The 24,422-nt window shown below is 42.0% G+C and overlaps 1 protein-coding gene across 3 annotated transcripts in view; it reads right to left on the reverse strand.

Annotated features, from left to right (window-relative positions):
- TENM4 (teneurin transmembrane protein 4) overlaps positions 1–24,422 on the reverse strand; it is a 597,100-nt gene that overhangs the window by 124,792 nt on the left and 447,886 nt on the right. For all 3 annotated transcript variants that reach the window (XM_082754369.1, XM_082754368.1, XM_082754367.1), the window contains 3 exons: positions 24,248–24,349; positions 19,366–19,560; positions 14,910–15,110 (listed from right to left, as the gene is read on the reverse strand). In XM_082754369.1, coding sequence (XP_082610495.1) covers positions 14,910–15,110; positions 19,366–19,560; positions 24,248–24,349 — 498 coding nt within the window. The remainder of the gene's footprint in view (positions 1–14,909; positions 15,111–19,365; positions 19,561–24,247; positions 24,350–24,422) is intronic.

Raw genomic sequence — 24,422 nt, forward strand, 5'->3', positions numbered from 1 at the left:
GTGCTTCCTGAGGGGCAGAGGGCACCTCCTGGGCTCCAGGCTGGGCCCAGGGCCTCTGGGCCTGGCCCTGGGCACCCCTGAGCAGAGCCTGGCTCTGGCCTCTCGGCACCTCCCGGCAGTGCTGGTGGCCATGGCTGGCAGCCCCCAGAGCATCCTGTTTAAAATACTAGATAACACATAATTTTACATGCTGTTAGTTCACCAAGCAATATAGAAAACACTGTCTCAGTTACTTTTCATCTTCATTATGTCCTAATCCCTAGTTTTGACCTCCAGGCCTATCATTAACATGAGGATACCACTGGCACCATCAGGTCCAGAGATGTGCAGGAAAATTGGCATCTTGGAGGACTCATCCCCTTGTGACTCCAAAAGTCCATGTGAATATCTGAAGTACTTTACTGCTATCTACTTAATTTTTTATCTTCAGTATGAGGATATTAATCAATTTGAGTTGTAGCGGGTATTTTTTGATGTTCCATGTTATTTCCATTTTCACAGATAAACAAGGCATAAAGCAAAATGGTAGATCTACAGGTATATGTGAACTCTGTGACAGGCACAGGACCTCCTAGATATCCTGATATCCAGTCTTGTCTCCTGTCTGTCAGGGAAATGACAGCTCATAGTAGGTCAGATATCTACAGGCTGGTGGTGCAGAAAAAAAAAAAAAAAAAAAAAACAGGGACAAAAGGAAGCTATTTTGAGTGATATTCAGAAGCCTTCTTAGGGTTATTTAAAGGTGTGAAACCAGGATAATGGAGTGACATTCAAAAATGGCGAAGAGATTAAGAAAAAAAAAAAAAAAAAGCACTTTCTGAAAGGCAGAATCTCTGTGGAGTCATTCCTATGAAAAGGGATGGAAAACCCACTGGGACATTTACATCTTGACTGAAATATTTCTCAGGCAACGTGCTGCCAAGGCACAGCTTTGCACAGGCAGGCCAGGGACACAAAATGCTGCGTGCTCGGCAACAACCAGATCGTAGGCTAATCCAGAACTGGGACGCTGGGGACATTTGGGGTTTCATCTCCCACACAGCTGAGACCCCAGTCATGCCACCGCCCACGCAAGGGAGTGCAAGCTCCAGGCTGTGAACATAGAACTCGTATATAATGGATATATAAGGTGGTTTTGCATTCCCAGGCCCCAAAAGCTGTAATAAAGAACCTCAGCTGTGAAAAACACTTGTGAAGGAAACTACTTACGACAGTCTCCTTAAAATGTAGTTTAATTATTTCTGACAGGGAACCAGGGAGCCAGGAACTCTCAACTCTAAATCTTCCATTTAGCTGCCAGTTTAAAGATAGATGGGAACCATACAATATAAATAGCCTTACAACACTCATCCTGCTCTACGCCTCGGCCCCCTATAACAAGGTGCTCTTAAATGCTCACAGATACCTAATAGGTGATTAAACAGTCGGAGGAGCTTTTACTTTTTTTTTTTTTTTTTTTGGTGGCACTCAAAGAAATGATCAGAATGGATTTCAGGTTAAGTTTTCACTTAAATCCTGGTCTTTTCAGGCAGCTCAAGACTGCTATGGCTAACTTACAGAAGAGGGCCGGTGAATCGTTGCTCCGTCATTCAGTCCCAGCGACGGAATTTGCCACCTCCGTTCTTAATACAAGCTGTATTTTTGTGGTACATTTCCCAATTCTGTTGTTAAAATTAGAGGACATGATTAGCTAACATCTGAGCTGTGCAAGCAAATGAGAAGGAAAGCTGTTAATTCTCCTGTTACAGTATTCACAGGCTCTGGCCAGCTGTATTATATTGCTCCTGCCTATTTAAGCTTAGTGAGGACACTGTGCTTGTGTATAAAAGCACTGCCTGTTAAATATTTTCACACCAGCTGTTCCCAAAAGGTGACTAAATATTTCCTTTCATCTTTAATCTCCTTTGCAGTTTGTACGAATAGATTAGCCGTTCTTTATCCTTTCCTGGAGGTGCATTGTGTTTTACTTCATCTTGCCATCCAGCTTTTAAAGCTGCCTGCAGTTCCTTGAAAGAAGGGGGTCTTCTGAGCAAATCTGAAGTTTTGCAAACTCTGCCCAATTCTAAATGGGGATATGAACCTCACTGTCCTTACAAGGCACAACTAGCCCATGAACTTCTGTGGGAAATACTTGGACTATTAGCAGTAACTTGAGCTTTGCTCCCTGACACTTGGACTCAGTAGATAGCACTGATGGACTTCAATAGATTCAGGATGCTGTGTTTTATCTGAGAATCAAGTTCATTTCTATTTTACCATCTGGGTTTTCTCTGGGTTTACTGCTTAGGTTTGGCATCTTCCATTGTCTGGATGTCACCCTGCCTTATGTCAGACTTCTATGTGAGGAACAGAACTAAGCCTAGTTTTCCTCTCGAGGTCAAGGAAGAAAGACAGGTGACTTCAGAGGATGAAACACCTGAAAACTCTTGCATGGACATCTTCTAGAACAGACTGTGCTCAAGATAGTGTTGAGTTTTTTGTGCTTCACCTAGGGGAGGCTCAGGTGCTTCACAGAGATTATCCTTAGAAAAGGATAATGTCATTCAGGAATGGTGAAGACATGTGAGCTCTGATCTCTCCTTGTTCCAACAAAATTCTGGTTATTCTTCATGCAAATAATCAAAAAGAAAATATTTGTCTTCAGTTTCAAGACCTGCTCTATTTCATCTCTGCTCACCCCATCTGGGAACCAGCCTATGAGTCCAGCCTTTTCTGCCTGCTGGTTACTTTTTGTACAAATGGCTTTTTTTTTTTTTCTTTTTTTTTTTTTTTTCCTCATTATCCTCTCATGACTGGGGGAGAGACTTCCCTTTGGTCTGCAAAGCTGCCTCAGTATTGCTCAAGTCTCTCTTAAAAATCCTAAACCACCTTGGAAACCTACCAAAATCCTGATGGCAGTCACTGATGTGCCGTAACTTCTGTGTATTGCATTGACCAAAATTCTGTTGTAATTTTATTGTACCTCCATCAGCTTCTCTCTGGCTGCTGTCGCTTGCTTAATGCTTCAGAATCCCAGCTATCTGAGGCCAAGATTATGCTTTTTCTTCTGCATTTGCACTGTGCCAGGTGTAATGAGGTCACAGTCCATTAACAGCACTTCAGAAATAAGAAAGCTAAAGCAATTACTCATACAAATAAAAACCTTGTACCTGATTTTTTATTTATTTTTTTGCATACCCTGCTAAAAACTGACCCAAATCTGTCCTCTTAAGAATAAAATGTCTGCTATGTTGCCTTTGATATTTCAGAAGAAAAAAGGGAAAAGAAACCTATCAAACACTAGCCACCGGTGTAATGCTTTGTTCATTGCCCTTTTTAATTGATAAAACAGACATGGTAGCTTCCAACACAGGATGTGGCATAATCCAGAGTTTCATATTATTTTCACGTTATATTAAAGAATTGGTTTGAGAAAGAGGGATAATGATGTCAGTTTGTGCTTAATTTATGACAAATCCATTTTTACGTGTTTACCCCTACCCCAAAATCCTAAAATTGGCTTGATAACAGTTTAAAGCTTTCCAGCTTAGAGAACAGCAATGCAGATGAAATTTTTTCTTTAGCATTCATGTGCTGCAGAATCAGAGATTTAGCTGCTGCTGACCTGCCTGCTAAATCCTTTAATAAATATGGATTTAGTGCTAAAATATAAGATCAGGTGAAATTGCTCAGAGCTTCCTGAAAACTGGGGCAGTTCCACTGACCTTCAGCATATTAATGGAAAATTTAATAATTAAAAATCTGCCTTAGCTGGGATTTTCCAGTTTCAAGTTGGCTCATCTGAGGCAATTTCCCACCTCAGCCAGATTTTTCCAGAGAAGAGGCACAGGAGGGGGGCACTGCACAGAGCGAAAAGGCTCTGTTTGGTGAAGAGCTAAGCGTTGTTTTCACAACCTGCCTTTGCTCTCGAAGGCAAATTATGGGGAGTTTCTATATCCAATATAAAGATGGAGAAAAACAAAAGGTCTGTAATCAGCATGATTTAGATAGCAGTGAAGTGCTAAATACACGCTTCATAATGAAACGTAATTTCCAGTGTGATGAAATTCTCATTTATGTGATTTGATAACTCTGTGGTGACACATGAACTCCTGTGCTGGAACTGAAGAAGGCACAAAGATAATTAGCTTTTCAAAATACCCCTTTAAAAACGTTATAAGGAAAGGTAGCAAAGCAAAGCGCAAAAAGAACGATCTGAATTTTCTGCCCTTGCCACCCCAGTAACAGCTTGCCGCTCCAGCATGGACTCCTCTGCAAAGCATCCCGTCCCAGTAACTACTGGGAACAGCTGAGCAACTTGTGGCAATGTCACTAATTGAAGGTCGTTTGTCTTTTCACTCAGAGATCATGACCTAGTGCAAGGTCTGCATAATTTGATGATGTTGTACAAATAAACTGTTTACTTATTATTTTAAAAATATATCGGTTATTGAAGTAATACTAATATATAAGTAGCAATTATTACTTATGTCAATACATTAAAAGGCTGTAAGCAAGATCTGCATAATTTAATGCCTTTACACAAATAAGAAGTTTACTTAAAAAAATATTAATTATGTAAGTAATACTAACATGTAAGTAATTATTATTTATGTCAATAAATAGAAAATCTGTTTGTTTTTAGGAATTAAGCTGCTGGTACTGAGACAACTTCCCACTCCACTTAAGGGTCTCAGTGTATTTTACATAGCTCAGAATATAGCTGTAAAGTAACAGTTATTTCTTTTCTTCCCATAGACGAGGAAACTGAGATTAAAGGATGCCCTCCAGAGACAGAAAATGAATCCATCAGCTCTACTATCATCCCTCATCAGGAAAAGCACTGACCTGCAGCAGTGGCTTTGAAATGGGACTCTGGACACCTGAGCTTTATACTTGCTGCACCCGAAGCTCTGATGGAGCATCCTGGTGGACCTGCACTGGGGGATGCATTTAGTGCATTATAGCGTGACCCTAATTAGGGTACCGGAGTTGGCCTAAGAGTTGATTCTTGCCAGGCTCTGCAGGAGACCTGAGTACGGCTCTTCCATACAGGCAGAGGGGACATCGCTGCACTTGCAGAACACACTGGGTTTGCACAATTTAGGTATAAATCACATGCATGACACAAGAGGAGAGTTTTGACTCTAAGTGGTTGAGCTGGCTTAGCTCGAGGAGAAGGGCTGGTGGAAATCCCTAGTAAAAGAAAGCACCCATCCCTGGTCCCCAGCTAGACACAAAAGCTTAACCCTGCTTCAGCTCTTTCCCCCATTTTCCTCTTGGTATTTAGTTCTTTGCTTGCGTAAGCAGCTTTGTGTTTAACTGAAAGGTTTCTGCAAATCCTTTTCTAGGTCTCATCTCTTTGGGGACTCGAATCGGGAATCTGGGCAGCTCTGAGCTGCCTAACTTGGAGATGAAAAGTCCCCAGAGCAGCTGTTTACCTAGTGCTGGCAGATTTGGGAGATCTGTCCCACTAGAGCCCTGGAAACCACCTTCAGTCTCTAAAAGGAGCAACAAATGAGTTGGGTACAGTAATTTCCTTCAACTGATATTTGTCTGTGCTCCAAGATCGAGTCTCTCACGCTGTAAACATACAGCACCTAGCACAAGAGGACTCTCGGGAGTTCTTGCTAGAAATAGGAGCAGGAAGAACAGAAGCAATCGTTAGCAGTCCCCGTGGTAATGGATCAAAGCTCTAACCCAGTCTATGCAGCTTCACAATGTGCAGTGCTATAGTTGGCATGTCTTAAGAAAAAGACAACAAACTCACTTTTAAGTCCAATTTCAGCTTGCTTCCTTTATTTGCATAAAGGTTTTCCAGCTCCTGTTTGAAATGCTGTTACTCTGTGAGATGAAATTCCATTAAACTCGTCTGCTGCCTTTTATCAGCCTCTGTTTTCTACAATATTTATACCTTATTTTCATCCCTGCCTTAAATGTTAGGGACTGACCATCACATTGTGTCTAAAGCATCTCCTCTATTGCTGAGATTTACTTTTGTATTCCTGTCAATCTCGCTTTTATTTATTATTCTGAACTTTATTTTAGACTGCCTCTTGCTGTTGAATAGCAGGACACGAAATGCCAGGTATTGAAGGAGCTTGGAGTCTTGAAGTCTTGGAGCTAAGATTTGTTGAATAAAAATAAATATCCCAAAGTGCAGGATTATGTTTTTCTCTTTGATGTTTAATTGGATCTCTGAGCTTTCTGGGATGTGAGTTAAAGTTTCCCAGAGAAGAAACAATTCCTTGTGTATTAAATGAAGTTCTTAACAAGGATTCTTCTCTGGACTGATTTTGATTTCCTCCCTGTGTCCGTAAGGAGGAGATCATTTGACAGTAAACACTTCCGCTGATGCTTACAGTCATTAAAAAGAGCTAATTTATTTCTCAGTTCTATGCAGTTTGGGTTTGTCTAAATAAATTCAATAGAGCATTTTCAAGTGTGTACGCTGAAGTAATTACAAACTAGATTTGCTTGGGATTTCCTTACCCAGAGCTCAGCATGACTGTGCACAGTCCCAACATGGTTTTCTTCCTCTTCAGACAACTTTTTACTGAGGAACTTTGAAATGTCATTGTTATTAATATTTCACCTTGCTTTTTCACAAAGAGACACAGAACTTGTACGAAGTGTGTGGGGCTGACATATCCAGAGGTTAGATGTCTCTGCCTATCCACGCAAACGGGATGCAGCAGTAGCTGTTGGGAAAGCTTTGTACCCCCTGTGCTGTCAATACACCTCAACGCTGGTCTGGAAGGATCACCTTTATGGAAAAGAAACAAAACTTTCTCCAAAACCCCTTCAAACTTTCGCCTGCCAAGATCATTCCAAAGTTGCTCACGAGTGCCAATGGTGGTGATAGTTTTTAGAGTATGGACACCTTGGAACTTGGAAGGGGGCAGAGAGGTAATATGGCACTCACTGTGTCCACTTCATGCGGCTGCATCACAGATTTCTGGCCTTCCACAACCATTGAGTCACTGTATGATTACCTCTGGTCTTAGGTTATTTTTGCTTGTTCATTTTTAAAATTTTATTCTATTTTACTGCCTGCAATATTATTGCCCCTATTATTTCATCTCAGCCATTCTATATTGGAATGAAACATGATTTCAGAAAGCTGAAAACAACCAGAAACCCTTTATGTGAAACTCTAATCAACGTGAGCTCCAGTAGTGCCAGAGTTCAGGATTACAGTGGCAGGGGCTACCCACCGACAGCAGCGTGGAATTGACTTAACACAAGTGGGAAAACCATGATGAGGTATGTATGACCTTCCCTGACTACACACAAGTATTCATCTTGTTGATATTCCTGCAATATTCTGATTAAAAGAGGGAATATGCAGAAGCTGAGGTCCAGACTCACGAAACTGTGAGTATGTCTACATGGTCTACTGTGAGCTGTTGACAAATTGATTGGCCAGATTTATTAGACATGATCTATCTTCAGTTCAAAAGCTGCTCGATTGCCTTAGTCTACAGAGATATACACCGATCCCTATGGTTTTACAAGCATCATTTATGTGCTTGTAAATGCAGTGACTACGAGGTTTCAGGTTTTCAATTGGCTTGATCAGCTGGCTTTATCAGCAAACGAACATGAAGAACCTTGCCACATCACTGTTGCAGGGTAATGGTTTTGTCCCTTGGTGACAGCTGGATTACACTTACTGTGCCAAAGAAATGACTTAATGTTGTTTAAAAAAGCAGCGACATCATGACAGATATTCTACTGTAGACAAGAGGCTCAGATGAAACAAGACCCCATACATGATGTAAGTCCAGAAAATGTACGGACTGTAAGCCTCCTCTTTTCAATAGCGGAGAATAAACCCAAATTTGTTCATCAGAGATGCATACGTTTTCAGTGATACAAGCAAATATGCAAATTGCTTAGCCATGCTCAAAATATGCTGTTTTAACAGTAACCTGTTGTAAGCACGGAATGTAACAGCTTGTTGTGTGCTGTGAATCAGTTATTCTTCAAATCGTCCAAGTTAACATGAGCCCCACAGTCTGGTGTATCGCTGCTGTTTTCAGCCAGGAAAGTCCCCAACACAAAGCGTAATTGAGCCAAACAAAAAGCACTTTTGAGCTCATGGTGTGACTGCTAAGTCACATTTGGAGATAGGGAGGAATGTCGAACTAAAATTGGCGTGCTGGGAATTAGCCCTAACAAACAGAGAACGGAATAGCCTTCCCGTTGCCCTCTGAGGGGTCCATAGGTTGGCACTGGTGCTAGAAGAGCTGAAACGAGAGAAGGAAGCTGTGCTCATCACAGCGTGCCTAAGGGCAGTGAAGAGCAGGGACTGCTTGTCACACCACTGGACTTACACTGCCCTAAGCCTGAGACGTGACCTAATCAGACCAAACATTTTGTGATCCGATGGCCATAGACAGACGGGTGATATCGCCACTTACTGGCTTTGGCCCAGTTTGAAATGAAAGCTAGAACACAAGTTTTCAGTTCCTTCAATCTCTCCCGTGGTCCCTGTATTTGACCAAGACTGCTGCAAACAGAAAAGTGGCTAAAACCAGAAAGGTGGCTAAAAATAAGCTCCTAAACAGATCCCAAAGACAAGATAAGTTTAGTGGATTTCTGGTTGGCCAGAGGAAAGCGCTAAGCCTATTTCTCCACTATCAGGTTGCAAGTAGGAACTTGTATTTGAAACAAGTCGTGCTTTCTATCTTGTTGGGCACTTTTCCCCCTCTTTAGTGTTTTCTTTTAATCTTCTTACCAGAAGGATATTTAGACTTTCGAAGAATTGGACTCCCAGCAAAAGTAACTGCAGCCTTCCTCAACCACTGCCTTTTTTTTTTTTTTCTACCACACAGGGGTCTCTACACATTTTCAATAACCAAAGGGAAAGACAGTAAAAGGGTATTCAAATGAAAGCCTTCCTGAATACTTTTATTTCATATGTTTTGGCTGGTTTTAGTCTTTTATTGCATTTTTAATAAAAAGCCTAGAATACTTTAAAGGGCGAGTTGATCTTGGGAATGGGTAGGCTGAAATCTGTGCTCGCAACCCAGACGACATCAAACACTTTATGTTATGCAATGATAAGTTTCTTGTTAACACTTTTGATTCTCTGGATTCCCTTATTCCTACACAACTCACAAAGCAGATATCTGCTCGGCAGAGTCTCTGATAGACTTGTGTAACAGCTCTGGGCTGCACACACTTCATTCCCTCAGAGAGAAAACTTCTCCGCACACAAATAAAATGGGGAAGATCACAAGTTCACAAATCAGCATGTTACGGTTCTGCAAAGCTGAGGATGAAATCTCTGCTGGTACAAAACATTTCCTGGCCTCCAATGACTGTTAAGGGACCAAGTAAGGCTTTGGGGAGTAGGTTTGCAATTTCAGTATTGAACCAGGTCTGATTGTGATGGTATCATGTGAAGTCTATCCCTGAAGTCCATGTGCTCCCAAAATTTCGGTTGCTCCAGATTGTTTCTCGCTATACTGTAGGAGTAGTGAGAACAAGCTCCAAGCTGAAGGAAGATTATTCACAGTGGAATACAGGCTGCCCCCGATATCTATTTCTTAAGCCATTAGGATCAAAAATATACAGATGCTTATCAGTTTCATGCATTATACTCTGAGATTTAGTTCTCTTGTTATTCCCTGTGTGTTTTAAATCAAAGAAAAAGATGATGTAGTGGCTTCCTAGGCATTAAAGGGGGAACTACCATCCTCTGTAGTGAGGGACCGGCCTGTATTATGCAACAGCTGATATAACACCCATCTTTTACAGAGACATTCTTACCCCGCAATGAAGAAAATGATGGTCTAAAGGAGGAATTATGTGAACATTTTCCGGGGATGGATTTTTATCTTGGTGGCCTTGGGCATGACATGAATTTAACATGAGACTTTGTTTTGTAAGGTTGACACCAATAAGCCCAAGGAAATCAATTTTTTTTCACACATGTTGTGTTAACCCTGGTGCTGTTTGACCAACGGGATATGACAGTGTCTGATAAGATATATGAGAGCTGTGTTTCTGTGTGCGCATGTGATAATCTGCACAATTCCAGATGAAAAAAGACATCGGAAAATAAAGATGCATTTGCTGTGGCTTTCCTTTTTAAAAGTTTGTTCTTTTTGGTCTTCTTATCTACTAATTGGAATACAGAAAATATGCCTGTTTCAGTGAACTGCACAACTTTGTGGTGGGGAACTCTGTTGAGTGCTTTCTGAAAGAGTTTCTGCGCTGTTAATTTACACAACCCAACTGGTAATAAGAAAATCAGCCATTACCATTAGCTGATAGAGAATCCTAAATCTAATCATTGTTGGTGAATGGACATTAATTGACCTATACTCCTGCAAAGTAAACTGGAGCTTTTCTGTTGACCTCAATGTGCTGTGTAATGATTTATAAGAACGTGTTTTCCCTGCAACCAGAAATCATGGGTATGCATGCCATGCTAGTTTTATTCTTAATCCAACTTTCCAGACTATCAAAAGTAATAAAGCCATCTAGGACTGCTTTTCAGCTGGTGGATAAATACCTAGTCTCCTTCTTACCCTATGGATATTCACACTATTTCCCAACTGAGCAAGGAGGCCAGCTTTATCTAGGCATATCTGCAAATATTGTGATGATTATGTAGCAGTTTGAGGCCTCCCCTAGTCTGTTTTAACAGATCACATAGTCAAAGAGGTGATTTCCTGTTTTGTTTATGCTGTATCTCACAGTTTTGTAATTGTCTCTCTCTAGAAGAATCTGATCATAACGCCTGCTGAGACTTCTGCAGTTATTAGGCAGAACTGAGGATCTCTCAAAAGCTGAAACCCAGACGGCTCCAAAGTAACACAAATTACCCAAATACGGAGGCGGCTGAATCGATGAGGACTCAATTAAGCTCTCTTTCAAGGATTTCCACTTAACTACAATCTGAACAGCCCTCTGCAGATGTTTCTCTTCTCTAGGGCAACTGTCCTGCTAAATTGGCAATGTCATGGGAAATCTAAAGGCAGGAGGGGATGGCATGAAACTTGGCTTCATCCAGAAACATTTTTTTCTGGCCACCAAAGACATTTATAACATTTCCAATGATGGTAAGTGTGGCCAGGATAAATGCCTAAAATTCTGGCAGTTATCACTGGGGGTGAAATTTATAAATCTTAACTGAGTGCCAAAGATCTTGGAAACAAGTTCAGAGGATCTGGGAGCTGAGGCTGAGACCCTGTAGCTCTGACCTGTAGATCACGCACGTTGAACATAACATTAAGAAATGCTGAGGAGATGGATGGTTGGAAACTCTGTTCTTATCCCAAACTGTAGGCACTCTGTGCCTCGAAAGTCTGGCTATAAATCATTGGGAAATAGTATTTCCTCCATGCCAAAGAAGGGAAAAAGGGTCATCTTTAATTCAAATAACGTATCCTTAGAAAACACTGCTACCAGCCCAAGTGGTGAGAGAACTTGTGGACAGGATCAAACTTCTAGACTTCATGAGATATGACCACGCAAGCTCAGTTTCAGTCTCTGGCCAGGCATGCTCTCTTATCTGCTTCAAAATGTGAAGTAAAACATCATAACTCAAAGCTTCTATAGGAGTCCCAGTAAAATCCTAGTTCCAGTTGCTAACTCTCATTGTTAAATGTACAGCCTATGATTTTGTGTCTACCCTGACAATTCAGGACCAAGTCATATTCCTGCTACTGCTCTTCTCTAGTCTAGTTTTAAAGATCTGCACTGGGTGTCAACTGTGCATGAAGTGAGTCACTATGAATGAGAGACTGAGAAGAAATCTTCATCTGTATGCAGGTCAATGTACAACCATTGTCAACTGTACAGAAAAAAATCTGTATCCTTATTACATTGAGATGTAATATACTTTGTATTATCAATTTTCAGATGATTCTAGTGGGTATTGTGCATGCCAAGATGACAACTGTCAAAGAAAGGACAGTGAAAATCATTGCTTTAAATTTGAGGAAAGTGAAGGACATCAGATAACTCTTTTAAGAATGATTTTGGGTCCAAACATAGCACTATTTTGAAGAGCTTGAGATAGTACGGATGCATCTGTGTTATCCTTCTGGGATGCACTGCGTTCCCCAAATACAGAGAACCTGACTCACCTGTTCTTTTCACTGCACTCAGCAAATACATCTTATGGTATGTGTTTTGTTGCCTCTTGATTAGCCAGAAGCATTTGGTCCAGTTTAAATAGGTCAAGAGTGAGACTCGCTCTTATCACCTATTAAGTTGTGTTTCATGCTACAGCACAGCCCATTTCCTTCTTCCTGCTACACTCAGACAATAAGAGGTTAAGAGAGCTGCCTTATAATGGCTTCATTAGCTGCCATGCTTGGGGAATGAAGTCCTTTGCTAGGGCTCATTAAGAGGTGAAGGGAGATAGCATGGCAAAAGCAGGGGATATAGAGGATCTGTAATGGTAGACTCTGGAGAAAAGGGGTTAGGATGAGTGGTTCCTTAATTATCCTTCTTGTGCTAAGCATTGCCTTGGACTTTTTAGCTGAACTGGGACCTTTTTGTATTTGCTTTTATGGCAGTACTAGGATGCAACAGGCAAGAGATTTCATCCTCTCCAGGGAGAACTCAAAATACACTTTTCTTCTTCTGCATACAGGTCATCATTGGACTCATCTCTCCACCTTTCATTAAAAGACTCACTTTATAGCAGGAAATATACCAAAAAAGAACTGCATACTGAGGGGAAAGGGACACTGAGAAGCTGTCCCTTGTATGAAAGAGTGAAGCATGTTTAAGAGAAGTATTTCCAGAGTGAAAAATCTGTGGTACTAAGGCTATACTGGCAGTGGGTACACACAGAAGGCTAAAAAAAAAAAACAAAAAAACAAACCGAAACAGGCACATCATTACTTCTTCACTGGCACTTAACATAGTCCTAACTGCTTTGCTGAGCTGATGATGATTTATGCAAGTACTTACGTATTTCACTTAATAATTTCTCTGTACTATTCGTTCCTATTTTAGAGGACAATAAAAATCTGGCGCCTTTAGTCTCTTCTAGAGAACCACCTACAGCCCCCACTGGGCAGAGTGTTGCTACGCGTACTAACATGCTTGCTCACTCTTATTTTAATCATGCAAGAAGAGTACCACACATCCTGTGAGTAAATCTGTCTTTCAAATCAAGTCATCAATTCAGCGGAAAGGTCCGGGTTAGAAATGGAAGTTTACAAATCACCTTAGCTGTGATTTTAGCTGTGAGGCACAATAACCTGAATGTTACAAGCAGCTTGGTGAGGAAAAAGGTCTTGGCATGATGCTCAAGTTTGTCTCAAATAACCTCACACTGCCAAAGAAAGTTTGCACTAGATGGATTTATAAAAGCAGTATAAGGAAAGCTTATAAATCATCTGTACACGACCCTGCAGGTTAACAAAGGGAAAGTGAATTCTGTTTGCGTGTAGAAATGAACAGTTTTCTAAATCCATCCCTGCAATCCCCAAACCTCCACATAAACTCAGAATAATGACTCAATTATGAACCATGCTACAAAATCGCTAGAAATACACTACCACCTTCCCCCTTTCCATGGTCTTATAAATGAACTCACTAAGTATGGAATCGAAGACATTAGTGTGGGGAAAAGAAAAAGTCTGACACCAAATTTATCCTCCTATCAATGTGTGATAGCTTCCCTCTCTACATCTGGCAAAGTTTTGATCAGCCTCGTGTTAGCCCCAGGCAAGGAGGCCTCCTTGTTTGCTGTATTGTTCAGCCCAGTTAATTTTACCATATGACAAGCTTCCTAACATCTAACCTGAATGATTATTGTACAAAAGCATTTCTTTTCCTACCCTTTGTAAGAGCTTATTCAGTTTGCCCCATCCTTGCAAGTTGCTCGATTGTAAGTGATGGTAAAATACTTGTAAGCAGTTAACCTGTTTTTTCTTATATATTATAGTAATTCCTCAGTGAAAATGTTGTTTGTGCATTTTTTCTACTGCATCCAGTTTCATAATAGTCTTTTTTTGTCACTTTGCTGAAAATTCATTCCATTTCATTGCCTATACAGAGCTGCCCCGGATTTTTGGCCTAGTTCCATCCCAGCTATTTAAGGTAAAGAAGCTGTTTTTGCTGTGGCCTCTTATTCGTGAGCACTGTATACAGAACAAAAGCCAAAAGACTAATGTCCCATAGGCTCTGACTATTTAATGTATTATAGCATTTCTCAGTGTGGCATCTAAAAGCTAACTACACTTGGAAGAAAAGGCTCCTGAACAGTTTTTCTTTAGCCTCCATTTCAGATACCTGATGCAGATTTTGAGTGACATATCCATTTAGCTAAGGAATGAAGGAAGATTAAAGTTCTAGACTTTACCCAAAAATGCCCATAAAAACCTGTCTTCTTGGTAGGTGCCTGTAGTATTCAGCAATTCTACGCAGTTATTTTTCACTTGATATGGGACAGTGCTTACAGTTTTTAGTACGAACCTTGTGTGCCACTCATCTTCCTCTAGCTGAGCCTAGAAAATCACAGCATTTAAACTCTGAAGGGAAATGAGACCTGAAGAACTGTCACCTCTTTTTTCTTGTTTACAGCAACCTAAAGAATATTTAGCCTTCTCCTAAAAATCAAAACAGTCCCTTCGGTGGCTACTGGGATTCATCAAGAACTAACACCAGAACAAGCAGTTATATGTAGACCATCAATTACACTCATAGCTATATAATGAACAATAGCAAGCCTAGGTGGCCTTAATGGGGTTATTTATTATATTGCTTTATGCTCGGCTATAGAAGCAGAATTATTTATGTAGGTGAGCTATGGCATTTCTGCTTCCAGTCATGCCCTACATGTGCTTTACTGGAACGCATTTGTAGTGCTAGTTTTGCAGATCGAAGTCTGAATATTTTACAAAGTCTAAATAAACCAAAAAATAGAAACATCAAGTCACCGCTGATGTTACCGATTGAGCAATCGTGTCCGGTCCAGTTGGGATCGCAGCTGCAGAGCCCAGTGTCGGGGAGGAAGGTCCCATGGCCAGAGCATTGGTCCAGACAAGTGGCTCGTGGGGTCTCACAGTTTGTTCCACCCCAGCCAACCGAGCAGTGGCATTCTCCACGCACACACACGCCTCGTCCCGAGCAGGTAGGATCCATGCAATCCACTACAGCAAGAAGGAAGAGGAAGGAGACAAGGGAAGTAAATAAGAATTTCAGGAAAAAAATATAAAATAAAAGCTGTTGTATTGCCATCTACACAGCCTGATTTATACAGTATCTCAAGGCTCCATCCATAAAGCAAAGCCCTGATGTGCACAAAGCTGATGCTTCAAGAAGATACTGTCCCCAAAATGGAGTGACACCTAAAGCACGTGAAAAACAGGGAAAAAATACATGATGTAATTCATTCTTTTCGTCAGGCCTACAGTAATAAATGACCTTTCTTGTAAGAACAGGCTAATATCAATTAAGATTAGGATAAGAATAATGTCGTCTTGTACACATACTGCGTCTCCATTTATTCTATTAGAATAAGCGAAATTACCTTTACTAATGAAATCAAAGCTGAGCTCTGGTTTTCTGAGAGAGAAATTCTACATAAAGACTCAGCAGAAGTTTACGTCCTGATTCAGCGAAACACATGCTTAAATTGAAGAATGTGCTGAAATCTATGCAGGTTTCACAGACACATGAATTCCATGTTAAATGTATACTCTTTATACTCTTTTTTTTTTTTTTTTTTTGAAGTAAGGATTAAAACCAAGTTATGATTTATTGGATATTGGTATTATCGTGGTTTTTATTTTTGATCAGTGAATTCTCTTTTAAAGGGCTCTGTTTTTAAAGAGGAGGCGCTTTTGAAACAACGTTGGAGACCATCCAGTTGGGTGCATGGCACAGAAATGTGCACCGAAGGACCAAATACCCTGCCGTGTGATTTCTGAGCTGTGGGTTTTGTAGGCACCCATCACCTCCTCTACCCACAGCAGAATTTCACCCAGCAAGAGCAAAACATGCAACGTACCAGACACCCTCCTAAAAAAGAACGGCAGGAGCTGATCGGCTATTTATATATAAGAGGATATAGGACAGCCTAGAGAAATTCTTCCCGTCTCTGAAAATGGTGTGTGGCAGTGCCCTGGGGATCAGTGACAAGTGTCAGTCTGGCTCAGCAGCCAGGGGAAAGCTGTCCAACTCTTTGCCCTAATACAGAAGAGCAGAACACAGCCACCACACACACAGAGCAGATTTTTTCCCCTGCAAGAGCTAATAAGAATCCCAATGACCTGTTTAAGATCCAGAAACCTTAAAAAGAAACACAACAGCTGCTCAGATAATTCCCTGGATCCTCAAAACCTTCTCGCTCTGACAAGTAATGGCTCAGCAATTACTATCCCAAGGCATGCGAGAGCATTTGCAGTTTTCTTTGATTCCTGGAGCCCTGCTCGTAGCTGGAACAATCCTTGAAAATTGTAAGAGGCTGGAAAGGATGAGTCTATAAATCTCCTTCACTGTTAGTGAGCTGGGAGCTAGGTGCCAATTTTAGCAGGAGACCCTTGGAGCCCTGGCCCTGTTCTTTCTCAGCAGTAATAAGTAGGAAAAGGACCGAGGAACAGACTAGCAGCCACGGAGGTTCTCAGCAGATGGTTTGAACGTGGAGAACAAAGATCACAGGCTAACTGACACGAGGCTACCTCCAGGCAATTAATCATCCCCTCTGAAGGTCAGCTGGGAAAAAGGTGAGTTTTACAGGGGGCTCCATCACAGGAGGCAGACAATCTGCTATCTCAGCCCGAACACAGACGATTATAGGAGGGGAATGTGCGTGTCAGAACCCCCCATTTATCATAATCCCAAGGCCATTTTTCATGTTGAAATGAGCCCTTTCAGAAAATGTCACACACAATGGCTACTTTAATCTCAGACTCACTAGCTGTATCTCTTTAGGCTTTCTGCACCATCGCATGGGCCCTGGGATGGGATTAGGGGCTTCTGCTTTCTTCTTAATCAATTGCTTCGTGGATTTGGAGTACAATGGTGTGTTTTTAGGGAGTTCTGCTTGACAAATTTAGCTGCTCAGGAGAGAAGCTGCCAAGAGAAGCAGAGATGGGGAGCAGGGCAGGAGGGCAGAGCTGACAAAAATCTAGCATGCTTAGAAAAAGAAAAAAAAAAAAAAAGATTTTTACATATATCTGTGTTGCTGCTTGGAAAATGTCCCAAATGGTCTAATTCCTGGTTCGAAAATGCCCCATTTATAGTTCAACCTTGTGCAGAACCTTCGCCAGGGAGATAAATCAGGTAGCAAGCAATGCTAGTGCCTCTTCTACACTTTCCCCCAATATGCTTCATGCTTCATTGCTCACACGAGTTATTAGGCTTATTCAGTACCCAAAAAGTAACTTCTCATTTTTCACTGCTTAAATTTGCTCCCTTCCCTTTAATGTCTCACTGGATTAGCCCGTGCCTTGTAAAATATGTCCCAGTAAACGAAGGAAGGAGAAAAGGAAAACTCATGTAAGATTGGTGGCCGGTGTTTTATAAACATTGCTGAGCTTCTACGGGGGAAAAGAAAAGACTGAAGAAACACTGGAATGAAAACCCATTGTAAACACTAAGTAAGCAGTGAAGCTACAAGAACTGAGAAATAATAAAAAGTAATCAATACCAGATGGTCCCTCTTAGAAGAGAAATTGAAAAGTAAAAACAATTTAAAAACTAGTATAAATGAACTTTTTTTTTTTTTTTTTTTTTTGGCTAGATTTAAAGATATAAATGCATAAATATACACATGTCCTGAAGATTTCCCACGTGGCATATTTCTGACTTACCTCCCCTATTCACAACACAACACAAATTATGCCTTGAATATGAAAAACAAATGCACAGCTGTAAAAATCCTAAACAGCTCATAAGGAAAATCAGGTTCTCTTTGCTCTTCATTCTTTTTCAAGTTTTTACCTAGTGGGATTGACCCTGTCCCCTGCTACAGTGAGCATAAAACAACTGAGTGGAGCCTGGCTTTTCTGCTTTAAATGTGACCAGGGAAAAGAGGCTCCTGTTAGAAAAAGGGCAAATCTTTCTCTGATTTACACACATTAAACACTCCTAGCTGGAGGCAAAATCAGGATCTTTTAATTTCTGTTTATTCAGTAAAGATACCTAGTAAATACGAGGTCTACAGAGATGCTTTAAAGATACTTCTGTCATCCTGATCTTTGGGTTTACATGCCCCATGGCTTCATTTAATTGTGCCTTCTTAAGTCAAAATAAAGCTTTCTCAAGAGATGTTTCAGTTACAGAGCTATGTTCTTCATCTCTAGCACTACAGACACTGAAGCCGCGTTACGTCAGAGATGTCCCACTCCAACACATTTGATGCATCAAAAGAATTGCTGGATTAGATGCCATTTAAATGTCATTTCAGCCTATTTCCACTGTCCATAAAATAAAAGCCATTTCAGATAAATCTTTATCCCATATGCTCGAAGACAACCATAAATTAATTCAAGACATAGTGACTCTGGTACATGTATCAAATCGATGTCTTAAGTCTAGCACGTGGTGCAGAGGCCTTGTATCTGCACTTGTAGAAGCATAATTTAGCCATAATTATTTTTCAGGTCCTCTGCATAGAATTCTGACAATAATTTTCAAAAGTGATGAACAGTATTCTGTAAATCAGGCACTTTTGATGTATTTTTCTAACTGTCCAAATGACTCGTACGCTTACAAAACTGTCCACTTTTCCTTTTAGCAATAAGAAGCAGTCGCAGACTAGGGAAGATAAAGGTTTATGGTGACAGGTGACTTCCCGCACAAAAAGATTAAAGATAACAGCTAAAAGGCACCGCATTTCTGAGTCACAAATCTAAATGTAAATGAAAAAATGTTTGGGGGCTAATGTGAAAAAAAAAAAAAAGAATTTATGGAAGGGGCCATTAAAATAATATCTGATTTTGAAGCAGAATTTAATTCAAGTCCTGAGCATTTCTAAGCTTTTAAAGCTGACAAGAATCAGGGACTTTCATATGCCACCATTTTGTGTATGTAAGCAACTGAAATACTTGGCATAGCATAGCACAGAAGAAAGCACTATAAAAGTAATTATACGTTTGGATGTGTAAATGGAAACGATGCTTTAATAAGAACATTTGAACATATGATTAGATGTTCTGGTCTTTCAACTAGATTTGTCTATCTGAAGCATTTGATGGCTTTTCATCCAATTATTGAACAAATATGATAGCTAACGACAAGTTATTACAACATATCATTTTTATGTTGCATCCATCCATTGTATCTCTAAGGTGCCTATTACTGTTCTGCTTAAGTGCCAGTCCCATTCCGAATCGCCTCCATCCATGTAATTATATAACGACAATCAAAGCAAGAGGCTAATTGAATGGATCTTGCAAATACCTTCCTCGCAGCTCTCGCCCTTGTATCCCGGGTTGCAGATGCAGGTCCCCATGATGCACGTGCCGTGGTTGTTGCAGGTGACGTCGATGCACTGGTTCGTGGGGACATCACATTCTGCTCCTTTCCAGCCGCTGTGGCACAAGCACCTCCCTTTCATGTACTGCCCATTTCCACTGCACAGCACTGGGCAGGACGCTGGGGAAAGACAATGGAAATCACATTAAAAACCAACTGTACACAACTCTCACTTCATGAAAGAGCATAAGAGTCCAGCACGGGATTTATAATCTTCTTATACACTCCTCAGTGGGGTATGTTGTTCTTTTCCTTGCCAAAACCAATTCTTTTTATGGGCATGACACCCAGCTGTTAAGCGTATTCTCCGATGGATGTTTAAAACAAACAAACAGTGCTCTTGAGTTCGGACATCTCTGCTTTGTGTCTCCGTTACTTTATTTCACTAACTAAACTCAGACCTTTCTTGTATTCTGACTTTCCAGTGCACTGGTGTCTTCTTTCAGCAGCACCAGTGACCTTAAATTGCTTATCTCTATCCCTGACCTGTTGCCAGGCTTCATACTTTCCTTGACACGGCCCCTGCTGCGGACCTTAGCTGTACACAAATCACTCTCCTGTTTTGCTGTTGTAATTCTCAGCTGTATGGTTTTCAGTTTCTTTGCTTGGAGTCCAGAACGCCACGTTGATACTCTCCCTGATTTAGTCCAAGTCATACCATCAGCTGGATCTCCAGCCCCCTCCTATGACCTCTGCTGGTCTCCATTCATCAGCAGACACAATGCAAAAAATGGCCTCTAGTCTTCCCAAGCGCCCTGTAACAAAAGTTCTCCGATTATATCCCCTGATCTTTATACTGGTTTATAAAAGATTTTTTAATTCCCTTTGTTTCCAACAAAGTTGGCTGTTTTTGAAGAAAACCGGCTCAGGACCCCTGAGTGGCTGGTGGTGTCGGGCAGCTGCGGGTCCCTGTGGTGCCAGCCCTGCTCCAGCAGGGCCACCCCGAGCAGGAGGCCCAGCCCCACGTCTCCAGTGGCTGCTGGAGATCCCCAAGGAGGAGCCCCCAGCCCCTCTCTGGGCAGCCTGTGCGAGGGCTCCGGCACCCGCCCAGCCCAGCAGTGCTTCCTGAGGGGCAGAGGGCACCTCCTGGGCTCCAGGCTGGGCCCGGGGCCTCTTCTATCCTGTGATGAAGGGGAGAAGAGGAAGACAACAAAATCAAGCTGGTGGACCCCAGAAGTAAGCATTTTCTGAGCTAGCTCTGGAAAATGCCAGGCAGAGTAGGATGAAAAATACAGAGCAGGCTCCCCACAAAAGGAGAAGGAGTCAGCTGCTGTTCTCTAAGCCTCCTTCAGCCCCTCTCTGAAGATGTTTTCTCCTTTTTCCATTCTCCACAGCTGCCATCTTCGCCTCCTTTTGTCCTCTCTTCTGATTTTTCCTAGGAAGCTGCTGATTTCTGTCCCTCAAAAGCAATACCTTCCTGTTCCCTATCCCTTGAAATTTCTTCTTGCTTAAGTCCTGTTCTCTTCAATTACACTCAGTGAAACTCAACTGCAAGAACAGATACCCAGCTCACATTTCTCTCTCTTTCACTGTTGAGCATCATCCTTAGGTGAGAGCAGCTGGGCTTCTCATCTGCCCCTCACAAAGGCAATTAATGAACATTTTTATGCAGGATAAATGTGAAAGGACTATTCTAGTCTGCTGCTTAATTCACCTGCGCTAGGCATGCAATTAATACAATGCACCTCTTCTGCTTTGTTCCTGTCTCTGAGCACACGCAGAAAGAGCTATTAACGTGGTTAAGGGAAACATTTCTCTCTTTTTCTTACCACCTTTTAATGCAGTAACCGCACAATGCCCATTCTGTCTTGTTTTCAGTTATTGTTACAGATGAGTCTGAGGCTTACAGCACCCTCAACACAAAGCATTACCAGCTCTGACTGTTAAACTGTCCTGACGTGCAATGAACGATATTTGCCTGATTGAAATAAAAGAAGTTCAGAAGAAAAAGGAATTTGGCAGCTGTTATTATGAAGGAGCTCCCTGTTCAGCTTAAAGAAATCATATTGCAGTGGTGTGGTTGAGAGCATCATTTGCAAGGAGATAGCTACCTATACAATATAACACATAAATTGTTTAAGGTACACTGTGTTGAATATATGGTTCACAGCAAACTCACTCAGTAATTCCACTTTTCATCTAGGCTGATGGAATTTTCCAGCCCCCTGTCTCAAATTTCAAATGCTCAGTAGAGGAGCCTGTTCTTTCAAGGCACCAGGAGAGGACAGTTTGCAGCTTTTTTTTTTTTTTTTTTTTTTTTTTTTCAACAAGGAGAGGAATTGCCTTTAACCAGTGAGAGGCTGCTGAAAAAGACTTACATATTTTCTGACAGGACAGCTGATCACTCAGTACAAGATCAGATAAATTGCTGGTCGTCTGCAATAAGACTGGCATTCCACAGAGCCCTCCATGGAGAACACCTCCAGCATAACCTGGGAAGTGCTGTTGCAAATGTCAAGGCAAGACCTCCTTTGCAGCATACCATAATAATCAAAGACAAAAGAGGTTTCTGGATTTATTTTTTTTTTTCCACTGCTCCTAGTGCAACTCTTTTCTCCGTGTAATGATATGTAATTAATTTGATCATTTGGATTCCGTTCCAACAAATGCCATCTAAGATGCCCAAATTATAGTAATTCTCTGGTCTGATGATGGTAGCCACAGCCCAAATGCACATCACTTTTCTTGTAAACTTTGGTGTCGTGGAGGAAAATTATTCATTTATTTGTTTGTTTGTTTTACTTTGTAGACATGAAAAACACCTTCTCCGTGTTCAAGGTCTTCAAAAGCCCTGTGAGCACATTGCTGCGGATTTGTTCACATTTATGTGATTTAAAATAAGAGGTTAATAACGCATTAATAATTAGCCATCATTAAAAACTGAAGGGCTGTCTGTTTCACAGTCTCCCACTCATTTAGGGGGTGAATAACAAGGCGAAACAAAGGAACACCCAGGAGATGTGGGACCTACAAATCCTGGGGCAGGCAGAGACCTGCTTGTCTGAGAATTACTGCTCCATGCAGCAACCCCTGTAGGGCTGCAGACAGATCCTGTTGTGGCTGTGCACATGCTGCAGTTACTGCCCTCGGAGGTGTTTGTAGGTCAAAAGCAGAATCTGAGATTCCCTCGAAAACCAGGAGGAAGCCAACACTGGGGCCATTGTATCTCACACCCGTGGCAAGTGCTCACTTAACAAGCCCGCTGGGTGGAAGCGCACGCACAAACAGCGTTTGGACACTCCATGAATTAATCCGTCTCCATAAAGGCAGACAGTAATCTGTGATCTGAACCCAGATGATCTGGAACCAAAAGGCTGACTCCAGTGAGAGGTGTTCGTATCAGCCAGGGTAAGCAGCCTTGTGAAATGGGAGATGCTCGTGTGGCTCGCCTGAGAGCCTGAGAAAACCTCGCTGCGTAACCCGTGAAGGGAGTTGAGCTCCCCTGCAAGAGCCTTCAGACCAAAAATTTTAATGTTTTGCCTGATGATGGAGGAGCTTTGCCTTCTGCCCTGGCTCCGCAGCGAGCCGTGGGGGAATGAGCCCTGAACTTCTGCCCCTGGCTCAAGTCAGGAGGTGTGGGAGACGGAAAAACTCCTTCTGTCTCCGGCTCGATGGATTTGAAAAGGAGCTTGGAAACTCACGCCAAGCGTAACCTGAGTCAGCAACAAGCCTGACACGGCAGCTCTCGGGGCCGCAGCCGGCCCCATTCATCTTAGTGGGGTTGTGAACCCTGAGACACCTTCAGGGTTCAGCCCGGACCACACCGTGTGGGGATGAGGCTGGACTTATCTCTTGGCTGGGCTGCAGGATGGGACCCAAAGCCTGGCGCACGCTCATCAGGGCTTGGCTGGAGGGGGGAGAGGACGTGGGGTTGGACAGAGTTTGGCTCCCTCCCTTGGGAAGGAGCCCAGCCTGCTTCCCAGACACAGCAGCGGGCTGGGGTGAAGGCCTGACCTTCCGCCTTCGCAAAGCTCCTTGTGTGGGCACTGACTTCATGCGTTACCTCCCTCCCCCCAGCCCCAATTTATAAATCTGCACTTTGTTGAGCAGTTTCAGCCAAAAAAAAGACACTGAAAAGATTGAAACACGGCATTCTGGCGTTTTCTACATGCAACGGTTTGATTTCTCTGCCTGAAACATGTTCTTACTAAAATGAATTCTCTCTTTTTTTTTTTTTTTAATGTTTAACTAACCTAAAAAATTCAGGTCAAATGAAAATCCTTCCAGAGCGATTTATTAAAAAATGCTTTTCGCTTGAGCAGAAAAAAAACGTATGCTATTGTTTGCTGGGGTAGGCAGCACACCAAAAGCAGGCATCCCAAGATTTCCACTTAGGGCCAGAGCATCCAGCTCTGCCTCGCATTGCTCCACTGCAGCCCTGCTGGGTGTTGGCCATCAGTCTGAGGGAGACTTGCAAGCCTTGCAGCAATGGAACAGGTACTTACGTTTTCTCTAACCAGTGTCTTAAAATAAAATATTGCCACACAGTGATGGAAGGGTCTGCCAAACAAACAACAAAGCCACATTTTGAAGTCGTGTTTTCTAAAGTTGCTCCCAGAATGAAAAGCCCCAGTGTGATGTTTTGCCTGTCCACGCACAGCTAGGGGGTTGTGTTGATGCTACGAGCACAGCAATCATGACAAATGGAAACCGAACCTGCAGATCCGACCTGTTCCCATCCTTCTGCAGCATCCCCAGGCTGGATGAGGTTGGCTTTGCAGGGGGCACGGGCACAAATACGACTTCCACAAAGAAAAGCGTTAACAGAAGGGGAGAAGAGAAGAGTTAACCAGGTATAAATTCCTACCTCTGCCACAGTCAGGGCCCAGAAAGCCAAGGAAGCAATGGCAGGTCCCAGACACGCAGTCTCCATTCCCGTAGCAATTACTGGGGCAATTATCCACGGATTCTAGAAAAGAGAAGAGAATTCAGATTATTTCTTTCGGCAAGAAAACACCCCTGAGTCTGGAAGGGTTGTGGGT

The sequence above is a fragment of the Aythya marila genome (assembly GCF_965140915.1).
Source record: "Aythya marila genome assembly, chromosome: 1".
NCBI lineage: Eukaryota > Metazoa > Chordata > Aves > Anseriformes > Anatidae > Aythya > Aythya marila.